At 42.1% G+C, this 12,769-nt stretch overlaps 1 protein-coding gene across 1 annotated transcript; it reads left to right on the top strand.

Annotated features, from left to right (window-relative positions):
* The first annotated feature begins 200 nt into the window (after positions 1–200).
* On the top strand, positions 201–9,337 carry LOC125546340 (probable alpha,alpha-trehalose-phosphate synthase [UDP-forming] 2). The gene is given in 18 exon segments (XM_048710587.1): positions 201–1,155; positions 2,243–2,340; positions 2,438–2,826; positions 3,588–3,702; positions 3,921–4,022; positions 4,252–4,402; positions 5,176–5,264; positions 5,486–5,534; positions 5,629–5,729; positions 5,872–6,059; positions 6,198–6,315; positions 7,025–7,204; positions 7,293–7,412; positions 7,490–7,577; positions 7,663–7,793; positions 7,992–8,090; positions 8,793–9,054; positions 9,057–9,337. Coding segments are annotated over 18 exon segments (2,850 nt in total). The 5' UTR covers positions 201–614; the 3' UTR covers positions 9,086–9,337.
* Positions 9,338–12,769: the final 3,432 nt, after the last annotated feature.

The following is a 12,769-nucleotide window of genomic DNA, read 5'->3' as shown; positions in this document are numbered from 1 at the left end:
TGCAAAGGCTAATAAGGCGAAATTGTGTTACCAGTTCTGGAGAATCTATCTTGGGTATCAACAAAGCAATCTTGATTTGCTCGAGAAAACTAAAACAGAACATAAATACAGGCACGCTAGAAACAACTTGTTTCTATTTTTCTGCAAAAGGAAAAGTAAAAAATGCATGGTTATTTTCACAAAGTATGGTGGCCAGCTCATAATAACACGTAAGATAACATCACCCTGGAACGGGCGGAGACCCAGCCACTGACATAGCGGTCCCACAGCAGATGGTCTAGCACACCTCTCTAGCAATCACGTAAAAATGTTTCTTAAACTCCAACCTCCCAGCTCATAACCACGCGTAAGGTAACAGCACACCAGATCAGCGGCTAACCCAGCCACTGACAAGTCGGTCCCACACCAATAGTTCACTGTATACCCTTACCCAATCGCGTAACAATCATTTGTGAAACTAGGCGGCGCGTCTCGTTTCCGTTTCTTCCAGAACACGGTATATACAGAGACGAGCCGTTGCGTTTGCGCCGCGGAGACGGGCCCCACAACCACCGCCGCGGCAAAGCCAAACCCCTCCCCACCCCCACGCCGTCGCCCGCCAACTGCTCGGCGGAATGCTGCACGCGCCGCCGCCGCTGGAGGCGGCCGGGTCGCCCGTCGCGCATAACCGCTGCCTCCTCCGCGACCTCGGCGGCCATGGCGCGGTGCCGGCCGACCCCTCCGCGCTCTACGGCGCCGACGCGGCCACCACCCAGTTCCTCCTCGAGAGGATTCTGCGGAAGAGGGGCACCGCGCGCCGCCTCGTGACTTCCTCCTCCTCTCCAGGTTCCTCCTCGGTGGGCGCAGCGGACACCGACTCGGGCGAGCCCCAGGACCCGGCGGTGTCCGCCCATGGCCTCGTTCCGGTCTCAGGCTCCCCGGATCGCGCCGACCGCACCCCCGCAGCTAGCGGTCCAGGCACTTCGCCCGCCACCGCGCTCCACGGGCCCCTCGAATCAACGGCGCAAGTCCCCGCCAGCCGCCTCTCCGCTCATCTAGGACCGGGAGGTCGCATACTGATCGTGGCCAATCGGCTCCCCGTCACGGCCAAGCGCGACCCGGTTAAGAAGTGGGAATTTCCGAGCAGCTCTGGCGGTCTCGTCAGCGCTCTGCAAGGTAATCCCCCTGATCGAGAACCCCCACGTCTTTTTTCTGGCGATGCGATAAGCTCTGTGCTAGGTTGCCACGATACTATATGCTGGGTAATCCCCCTGACCGAGAACCCTCACGTTTTTCTTTCTGGCGATGCGATATGCTGTGAGCGGTTGGCAGGATACGAATATGGTGATATGTCCATTTTTCATAAACGCAGATCTGGTGATGTGTTAGTATATCTGCAGTTAGTACATAGATCAGTGATTATATGAAAATAATATGGCAGTTTAGGAATACTATTAAGGTGATAGAAACATGGAAAATGCACCATAAATATGATCCTAATTTTCTTCAGCTGCTGCAAGTTCAACTTGAAGCTGTCGGTCACATGAGGGCATTATGTGATCCCCTTCTTGGATATCTTGAGAAAATGTGCTTGAACTCTGTTGTAGCTTCTTCTGTATTCTTATGTACAATACTTACATCAGAGTCAACCATTTCCTCCACGTCCTGCATCTGTCTATAATCTCTCATGATTCCGCAAAGGCCTATCGCCTAGATTATTTGCTAGCACATCCGTGTGAGGCACATATAGCAGTAGACAATGAGAAGACCTATTTTAACAGGCAAGGACACACGGCAGAATCTCAAACTCACCATGGGTAAGAAAAGGTCGTTTAGATTTGCTGAGTGGAGCACCAGAGCACTGTTTCTCTTCCTAAGTCCGCTGCTAGGTCAGGATGGAGGTGTGGGTGTGTGAGAATGAAGCGAGGAAGGGGCATGTGTTGTTGTTTGTATGGGCTTTAACGTATTAGAAAGATATGGGGGCTGTATCCCACAGGTATCTGTTAACTTAATTTTCTAGAAAATAGAAAATAGTCTGATGCGTATGGGATACCTATCTTCGCGCATCTGGATGTATCCAACCCCCGCATGCTAGTTTTATGCCCTATCTGAGCTTTGTATGCTGTGAGCCCCCATGATGTTGTTTTTTTTGTTTTTATATGATGTGATCCGAGCCCTCAATCAGAAGCTATTTTGTTTATTGACAATGTGATATGCTGTGAGTCATGATTCTGAAGCAATGTTGTGAATTGTGATGTCACAGGTGTTAAAGACGAGGAACTGATGTTTGTCGGCTGGCCTGGCGTCAGCGTCACCGACGACGACGACCAAACATTCATCAAGAATGAGCTATTTAAGAAGGTTGGTTAAATTCTCACAAACCCATGTAGTCTTTGATGTTGTAGATGCGTAAGTGGTGATTTGGTTGGGTTAATCAACATTGTTTCTGTTTTTTAAGAGGTGCGTACCTGTGTTCCTGAATGAGGAGTTAATGGACCAGTACTACAGCGGGTATTGCAACAACATTCTATGGCCGCTCTTCCATTACTTGGGGCTTCCACAGGGGCACAAGGTCAATAAGACAAAAGACTTTAAGTCACAGCTTAAGGCATATACTGAGGCAAACCAGATGTTCGCGGATACTGTGTGCGGAATCTCTAAGGAAGGGGATATCATATGGTGCCATGACTACCATTTGATGTTACTTCCCAAGTTATTGAAGCAGTTCAACACGAACATGAAGGTGGGCTGGTTCCTGCACACACCGTTTCCCTCATCTGAGGTTTACCAGGCATTGCCGAACCGCAAAGAGCTGTTGCAGGCTGTGCTTGAAGCTGACTTAGTGGGGTGAGTCATCTCCCTCCACTTCCTAGATTTTTTGCTACTGAAATTCAGACATTAGCTAGGAAAGAGGCAGTAGTTGGATCATAGCGATTTGGGTTTAAAGGATAGCAAGGGAGCATCCCAAGTACACAGCAACCCAAGTGAGCAAAGGGAACATGACCTGTGCTGTTTGGGTTCTGGAGAGCCACCTGTTCCTTCCTAGCAGCTCAGCTTCCACATAAGTCCAGCCACGAGACAGTGCAGTCCCCACTCCTGCCTTCAAGGATGAGGTTGTTATTGTTTGCTCCTAGGGTGATGCAGGAAGGGAGATGGTGGCAACACGACGGTTGGGAACATGAACAGCAATGGGTTAGGGTGGGCTAGGATACCATGTAGTCCTTGGGGGGAAGTCTCCGTGTCTCTCCACCAGGGAGAGCACCAGGTTTTGCACATAAGCCCAATCAAATTGCATGTCTTAATGTAGTGGTTGTTTACTATCATTAGGTGTGCATTGGTCCTCACAAAGTTATTTTCCCCTGTAGTGATATTGTCTCTCTTCTCTGTTCTCCAACCCCTCCCAGTGCTGCCAGCACCCAATCTTTAAAGTGTGTATGGAATGCCTGGTAACTCCTTGGCGAGCTAGGCGCTAGGCAGTGGCAAAACACACAATTTATGCCCAGTACTTATTTGAACCTTGTGATTTAATCCCACTTATAATTTATAGGAAGTATCAACTTCCTATAGTGCAGGGATCCTTTCATGTGTACTCATGCTTCCTTTTTCAGGTTTCATACGTACGAGTATGCGAGGCACTTTGTGAGTGCTTGCACCAGTCTGCTGGGTCTTGAGGGTCGCCTTGGAGGCATTGAGTTTAAAGAAAGGATTGTTAAAGTGGATGCTGTACGTATGGAAACTTCAATTTTTATTATTTTATTATCTTATCTGAAACTTTCAAGATGATTTCCAATGTTGTTAATACAACATCAACTATCATGTTGTACATGCTGACTTGTTCATCATGATATCCGAATCTTATCACCATTCAGAAGATTTGAAATTATTTGTTTATACATGCAAGAATTGATTCTGTTTAATACTCACTATGTTAAAATACCTAGTTTCCGATCGGGATAGACGCTCAGCATTTTAAAGAATCTTTGGATCGTGATGCAGTCAAAGTGAAAATAACTGATTTCGAATCAGTTTTTGCTGGTCGAAAGGTATGAACATACTTTCTATAGTTCTAAGTTGTTTTTGAGGCTTTGTGTAACCCAATATGGATAATCGTCGTCGACATATATTCATGCGCTGCAAAACAAAATGTCATACCACCAGATGTTTGTATCACCTCAATAGTTGGCTCTTTAATTTTGTTTGGCAATCGTACACACATCTTGATTATCAACAATTTATGTTATTTCCATTCATTGTTGTTTGCCAATGTGAAAGGTAATGCTTGGTGTTGATCGGTTAGACATGATTAAAGGACTTCTGCAAAAGTTATTGGCCTATGAGAAATTTCTTGAGGAGAACAAGGGTTGGGAATCTGAAGTGGTCCTTGTGCAAATTGCTGTGCCAACTAGAACTGACGTACCTGAATGTAAGGTCCATTTCTTGGGTTGTTTATAATTGTTTAATGCCCCCTACACAAATAACTTGTAGGATTGAGATGCTGAATATTTTCTTACTTGAATGAGTTTATAATTATTACCAGTACAGTGTGATATTATGCTTTTAGAACATGTGTACTAGTACTTTCTAGTGACAAGATAAAAAATGCTTGATTAAGGTTTAAGGGTCTCAAGTCTGAAGATAACAAGATTACATGCGTAATAATTATATATTTTTCAACACATAGAGATTTTTTTATTCTCTTATTTTTAGACCAATACTCTAATATCACATAAATAGTTGATATTTTTTAATTTTGCATCCACAAGTGGAGTATTTACACTGATTGACTATTGATTAGCAGAATTACATCATTTTGGTATTTTTACCAAGAAAGAAAGGTGATTTAACATTTAGGCATAGCTGCATAGGATGGTCAATATAGGCAGTTTTTAGTCTTCAGATTTAACTTTTGCTATCATGTACTCCCTCCGTAAAGAAATATAAGAGCATTTAAATCACTACTTTAGTGATCTAAGAGCTCTTATATTTCTTTACAGAGGGAGTACTAACCACTAGCTGCACTTAGCATAATTATTTCTGCCAAAAACACTCATGGCATCCAGCAGTTCATCCGAAATGTGACCAAATATTTGGAAAAACTCTAGTGATAATGCTTCTCTTTCTAGACCACAGGACTAGCTGCACTTAGCATAATTATTTTTCCATGTTTGTTAATGTTTTATTTACTCATATGAGCAGATCAAGAGCTGAAAAGTCAAGTGCATGAAATGGTTGGACGTGTAAATGGAAAATTTGGAACATTTAAAACCTACCCTATTATATATCTGGTTCGTCCCCTTCCCCTATGCACACAAATTTTATATCTGATTTATTAAGGACCAGTGTTTACATTCTTCTTGTAATGGACTAGTACTTAGTGAATGTTTGTATCAAAATACATTTTAATCATCACAACTACAGTAAAGATGTTAATTTTGGGCATTTTGTGTTATTACAATTTACGACCGAAATATAAGTAAACTTTTTTCTGACGTTGTTTATCTTACAGGATCAAACCGTTGAATTTGAGGCATTGTGTGCTCTTTATGCAATCACTGGTACTATTTCTTGTAAATATCTCCTTTGTGTTTATCACTTATATCATTATGTTCTAGTACTGTTGTAATTGTGAATCTATTCTGTGTTGCTCAGATGTGGCTCTGATAACATCACTGAGAGATGGAATGAATCTTGTAAGCTATGAATATGTTGCCTGTCAAGAATCAAATAAAGGTGTTCTGATACTGAGTGAGGTAAGCTGATTTTGACCTGACCGATATTTGAAGGTATCTTCTGGTGCTGATGTGGTCACTATACATTTGCATGTTGCATATTTCCCTTTTTCTTGAAATATTGGGTCAATGTCACATGAATTGCTGTTATTCCTATTTTCAGTTTGCAGGGGCAGCGCAATCTCTTGGCGCTGGTGCTATTATTGTAAACCCATGGAATATTGCAGAAGTAGCAAACGCAATAAAATGTGCTTTGGATATGCCATCTGGTGAAAGGGAGCGACGTCACAGGCATAATTATGAAATTGTGTCAGCACACACTGCACAAGACTGGGCAGAAAACTATGTCTGGTAAGGAGCGCATGCTTTACAATCTGGTGTGGAGTTTGGAACACTAGTATTCATCAGTTGACTGGATTTCTTTTTTGCCCTACACATATTATTCTTACTACCCTTGGGACTTCAATTATAGTATTTCTTTTCCTGCAGGGAGCTAACGAATGCAGTTATTAAAGCTCCGCTAGGAACAGGAGAAAGTGTCATTGGACTCCCTATTAAAGAAGTAGCTGAACAATACGCGAAATCCAAAAGTCGTTTGCTCATATTGGTAAATATTGCAACATTTCTCTTTAATTTTCCCACTATAAATTTACTTGGTCGTTTCATTCTTTCTTTGGAAAAATTTCTGATACTGACATTTTTTCAAAGGAACCTGTGAATACACACTGTTTAATGTTGTCGTGTTTGTTGCACCCATCATCTTCTATCAACAATAATGGAAGGCTTACATTGTGCCTTTTTTATTTAGAGTACACACACGTGTGCGTGCATGCATAAGCATACGTGTGCGTGTAACTTGGGGTTGCTATCAAGTATTGAAAGAAAACCAAGACATGGCGAGCCAACTGGTACATTTTTTAGTGAAAGTTAAGGTTAAGCCCCATGTCTAGAAATTATTCAAAATAATAGCGGGTGACTCACTGCATATTATAGTCTTATACGAGTTTTATAGACTGGTTTAGCTGGGCACCCTCATTTGCTTTCCTTTCAAGAAGAAAACTTATAATATGTCAAACTAGATGCACGTAATCACAATAGCGTTTCCCTCAGGAAACAGAACTGTAAAATGTGTAGTGATTTTTTGCTTGTGAGTGAAGTAAGATGTACTGATGAACTGATCTTCCATGCCTTGAGCCATCTTGTGATGATTTCTTCAGATTATGATTTATGTTTGTTCTGTCGTCAATAACTTTTGGTGCACTTTGGTATAACTTTGTTTAGTCCATAGTGCTGCTACTAACCGTGTTTCTATACAGGGTTTTAATGCGACATTGACTGAACAGGTCCAATCTTTTGAGACAAGGGCTACTGACCAAACTGGGAACACGACACTCAAGTTGGACCCTGGGTTGAAGGGAGCCCTGAAAACCCTTTGTGATAATGAGGATACAACTGTGGTTGTTGTCAGTGGTCATGGCAAAAGTGTTCTCGATGAAGTAACCTCTTAATGATTCTTATTTGCCTCTTACATTATGTATCGTCAAATCTCTGGTTGAAAATGACAAACACATTTCCTGCATGTAGAACTTCGGAGAATTTAAGATGTGGTTGTCAGCAGAGAATGGGATGTTCGTACGACAAACTGGTGAAGATTGGATCACCACACCTGAGCACCTGAAAATTGGCTGCCATGACACTGTAAAGGTGCATCTACTTGGTGAACTGTATTCTGTTGTTGCAGTTTTGTGTTTACTCTTCTGACGCATGCTATTCTTTTCCAGAAAGTTTTTGAATACTTCTCTAAAAGAACTCCAAAGTCTTACTGTGAACTGCGTGACAAATCATTTGCGTGGAACTATAAATATGCAGGTCAGTGTTTAGTTTACATTCATGATTCTTGTATCAACACAAACCAAAACGTCTATGTTTCTAATTTCATACAAATGTTCCACAGGTGATCAGTTTGGAACAAATCAGGCAAATGATATGCTACAGCACTTGGGGGCATATTCATTGTCAAATCAAAGGGGTGAGGTTATTCAAGGCAGCCGGTCAATTGAAGTGCGCCCTGTGGGAGTCACCAAGGTCAGCTCCCTTGTTGTTCTTTAATTGAAACAGGAATGATTTATTGGTTATTCTTTATGCAAGAAAAAGAAGGTACAAGGATGGAATATAATGGTTATTAGCTGTGTTTTCTAAACAGATCCTTTCTTTTTGTAAATAGAAGGATCAAACATATTGCTTGTTGGCTATGTTGTATAAACTGATTATTTTTTTGCCCAGGGTAATGCCATTAATAAAATTATGCACGAGTTAGGTCGCAAGAAAATCATAACCACTCCAGTCGATTATGTCTTGTGCATTGGCCACTTCCTTGCAAAGGTAATTCCTGAATTTTTCTCTACTGTGTTGTTTTTTATGTAAATTTAGTTGAATAGAAAGAGACAGGACAAAAAGCGAAGATGAATAATGATGCTTGGAGTCAAAGGAGATTTTTGAATTTCATAAGGCAGAAACCTATCAAAAAGTGAAGATGAATAATGATGTTTCGAGTAAAAATCAAGAAACCACCCAGTCACAACGGTTAAAGTAGAAAACAGAAAGCAAGACACAATTTATTTTGAAACAAAGAAGACAAAGGTTCAACTTAGTAATAAATCGGTTCTCCACTTTCTATTCTATATTTCTAAGTTGAGATTTTGCAGAACAACAGAAATGATTTTTTGATGTCACAGTAAGAATCATACCCAAAGGTCCAGTGAACAATTCAGTGAGACAACTATTGTGGATGTATCATAGTTAGAAAATGGAATTAGTAGAAGAGAAATCAACTTCCAATGATATGGTAGTTTTGCAATATGTATTCAGATTTCTGTTTTCATGTGTTTGCCACGTTCCTAAGTCAACAAATGTATAACCAACAATTCAGGATTTATGCATTATTATATGAAGTTTGGAATACTGTATCCTATGAATCCAGTGGGAACCCATTTCTCTCCTGTTCAATCTTGTGCTGCTAGTCATGTGATTTAGTCGGTAGCTATGCTCAAACTCAAAGTTGAATGATATTTCACCATTTTTCAGGATGAAGACATCTATACCTTATTCGACTTCGTTGTGCAAACTGAACCGGGAAGAAAGGGAAAGGAGGGGTGGCAAACAGATCGTATGAGCATCGAGTTTGACCTCAAGACTGATAAATACTTCCCATGTACTGTTGGGAGGAAACGGTCTCTTGCACGATACAAGCTTGAGGGAACTAGCGATGTCGCCTCCTTACTGCACAGTCTTGCTTCTGCTGACACAGTTGAGCATGATGGCTCGTCTCCAGCAAAGAAACAAAGAAGATAATGAATTCAGGAGCTATGAGTGAGTAGTGACTTGGCCTTTTCTCATAGACTCCGAAGGGTACAGATACTAGAAAAAAGGGTTCTTTATGTTGTACAGATACTAGAAGGAATTCTAGGCTAAGCAAAACAAAAGTGGTACAAATACTACAAAGAAATTGATTTTTTTAGATCTAAGAACTCAAAAAGGGGTTTGAGAATTCTTCGATCTGCAACTGCAAAAGTTTTGATCGATGGATGTATAGAACGTGATGCTGTAAAACTGAGGCATGATGTCACCAAAGTATGATTCTTTTGTACTCCCTCCGTCCCATAATGTAGAATGTTTTTTGACCTATATTATGGGATGGAGGGAGTAGATTTTATTCAATTGAAAACTTTGTGCTTGGAAATGCAGTGAAAAGCAGTTCACTTGTGTTGTCATGTTCCTATTTTCCTTGGAAATGCAGTGAAAAGCACGCATGTCTACTGTTCAGTACTGTATTTGTTTATGCATCTTTGCACCAATATCGAGCACCATGCCAAGTTTGTTTTCCAGGGATGAAGAAAAGATATGGCAACATAGGCTCGTTCTTCTGTCCTTAGTTTCTGGTCTTTCAAGGCAGTTGTTCATTACCACTGAATATGGCAGTGGAGCTTGTTCTACAAGTTGAGCATGCAAACTTTTAATGTGTTGTACTCGTTTTGATCCATATCGTGCTTGCTGTTGTCACTGTTTGTTTGTCTCTTTTTTTTGTGAGTAATTTGTTTTGTCTTATTATTACATGTCTGTAACGACGCCAGAAATTTATTTTGTGAGGTTTGTTCTGGACATATCAGATATGTAGTTTGTGCTAGAGAAATGTGAGTCTGGAGAAGACTACTTGCCTCGTCGGCTCGTCAGCAAATTTTTTCCATCAGCCTGAATGAGTTCTGAGCATCAAAACACCCCTGGTATCTTCTCGCACCGGCGCGTGCCTTCATCTCCGGGCAACCCGAACCAGCTCGGCGCCGGAGCAGAACCGATTGACCGCCACACGGCCACACATAAGATCTTCCACCGATGAATCAAGGCACACACCTTGCCCAGGACGACTTGAATGCTTGTTCATGCCACGCCCTGGAAACAGAGTTAATTACGCATAGTCCAAAGGCTCGAAACGGCAGCAACACAAGCAATCCCAACAACTGACTTTTCATTATTAACACACCACAAGGCTGAAAGTTCAATCATGTTATCAGGAACAGTAAGTGAAAACTATCAGCGACAGCAGGTCATAGTCTCTCGCTACCACACATTAAAAAAGAAGGTGCTGAACAGATTCACACTCTCCGCAAAATAGACAAGTCAGTTTTGTAGAAATTGTAGGATGGCTAAATATTATGTTATATTGATATGATCCTCTATGGAGTATATATAGGATACATGAGGGGATAGAGCCTTGGAATACAAGACAAGACAATACATGTTTAAACTAATTCTATCTCTATCTACTTATCTCTAACTCAAACCCAATATGTATTCTAAGGGCATCTCCAAGGCGGGCCCACAAACCGCTCGCATCCGTCTGGACCGCAGAAGCCATCCAACGTCGACTTGTATCGGTCCGCGGGGCGGTCCAGACACGATTTCTCCCTCAAATTGGAGATAAAGTTGGGGGGCGGGGGGAGGGGGTTGCGGGAGTCCGGACACCCGAAACGTAGGACTCCGACACCCCCGGTGAAGAAAATATGCCCTAGAGACAATAATAAAGTTGTTATTTTATATTTCCTTATTCATGATATGTTTAAACTAATTCTATCTCTATCTGCTTATCTCTAACTCAAATCCAATATGTATTCTAAGGGCATCTCCAAGGCGGGCCCACAAACCGCTCGCATATGTCCGGACCGCAGAAGCCATCCAACGTCGAGTTGTATCGGTCCATGGGGCGGTCCAGACGCGATTTCTCCCTCAAATTGCAGATAAAGTTGGGGGTGGGGAGGGTGTTGCGGGAGTCCGAACACCCGAAACATAGGACTCGACACCCCCGGTGAAGGAAATATGCCCTATAGGCAATAATAAAGTTGTTATTTTATATTTCCTTATTCATGATAAAGGTTTATTATTCATGCTAGAATTGTATTGATCGGAAACTTAAATACATGTGTGAATACATAAACAAATACCGTGTCCTTAGTATGTCTCTACTAGACTAGCTCGTTGATCAAAGATGGTTAAGGTTTCCTAACTATAGACATGTGTTGTCATTTGATAACGGGATCACATCATTAGGAGAATGATGTGATGGACAAGACCCATCCGTTAGCTTAGCATAATGATCGTTCAGTTCAATTGCTATTGCTTTCTTCATGTCAAATACATATTCTTTCGACTATGAGATTATGCAACTCCCGGATACCGAAGGAATGCCTTATGTGCTATCAAACGTCACAACTTAATTGAGTGATTATAAAGATGCTCTACAGGTATCTCCGAAGGTGTTTGTTGAGTTGGCATAGATCGAGATTAGGATTTGTCACTTTGAGTATGGAGATGTATCTCTGGGCCCTCTCGATAATACACATCATAAGCTTGCAAGCAAACGACTAAGGAGTTAGTCACAAGGTGAAGTATTATGGAACGAGTAAAGAGACTTGCCGGTAACAAGATTGAACTAGGTATGAAGATACCGACGATTGAATCTCGGGCAAGTAACATACCGATGGACAAAGAGAATTACGTATGTTGTCATAACAGTTCGACCGATAAAGATCTTCGTAGAATATGTAGGAGCCAATATGGGCATCCAGATTCCGCTATTGTTATTGACCGAAGAGGTGTCTTGGTCATGTCTACATATTTCTCGAACCCGTAGGGTCCCCACGCTTTAACGTTCGATGACGATATAGTATTATATAAGTTATGTGATTTGATGACCGAATGTTATTCGGAGCCCCGGATGAGATCACGGACATGACGAGGAGTCTTGAAATGGTCGAGAGGTAAAGATTAATATATAGGACGATGATTTCGGACACCGAAAGTGTTCCGGAGAATACCGGGTACATATCGAATCACCGGAAGGGGTTTCGGGCACCCCGACAAAAGATATGGGCCTTATGGGCCAAGAGGGGAAACACACCAGCCACAAGGGGCTGGTGTGCCCCCATATGGGCCAGCCTAAGGAGGGAAAGGAAAGGGGAGAAGGGAAAGGAAAGTGTGGATTAGGATTTCCACTTCCTTCCCTCCCTCCCTCTTTCCTTCTCCCTCGGTTAAATATGGCAGGGGGGCGCCACTTGGGAAGGACCCCAAGTAAGATTCGGCCTACTTGAGGCGCCTCCTGGCAGCCTCCCCTCTCCCTCCCTCTCCCCCCCCCCCCCCCCCCCCCCCCACACACATATATATATATATATATACCTTTTCCTTCAGTTCGTCGTTTTCTATCTAGAGGTAACTTGTGCCTTCCTCCTTCCATTTCCTATTTTCAAGACGTAGATGGATCTAATGGAGTATGCACGCTGCATCTTTGTTGTGCTCCAACACTCGATGCGTAGCACGTGCGCCAGGATCAGAAACATAACACATGATTTGTCAGCTATTCCTCTGAATCTCAGCGTTAGGTGTAGTTTAGTTTCGAAGCGAGATATTTCATCGGGCACGTGATTGTTTTTCTTCCCTCATCGATGTAATTCCATTTGCCCATTTTCATATCACCGTGACATTAATATGTGACTCCTTTGACAAGCTAGAAC

This window comes from Triticum urartu, chromosome 1 (genome assembly GCF_003073215.2).
Source record: "Triticum urartu cultivar G1812 chromosome 1, Tu2.1, whole genome shotgun sequence".
Classification (NCBI taxonomy): Eukaryota; Viridiplantae; Streptophyta; class Magnoliopsida; order Poales; family Poaceae; genus Triticum; species Triticum urartu.
The sequence above is the reverse complement of the archived record's forward strand: the minus strand, read 5'-3'. Positions and strand labels throughout refer to the sequence as shown.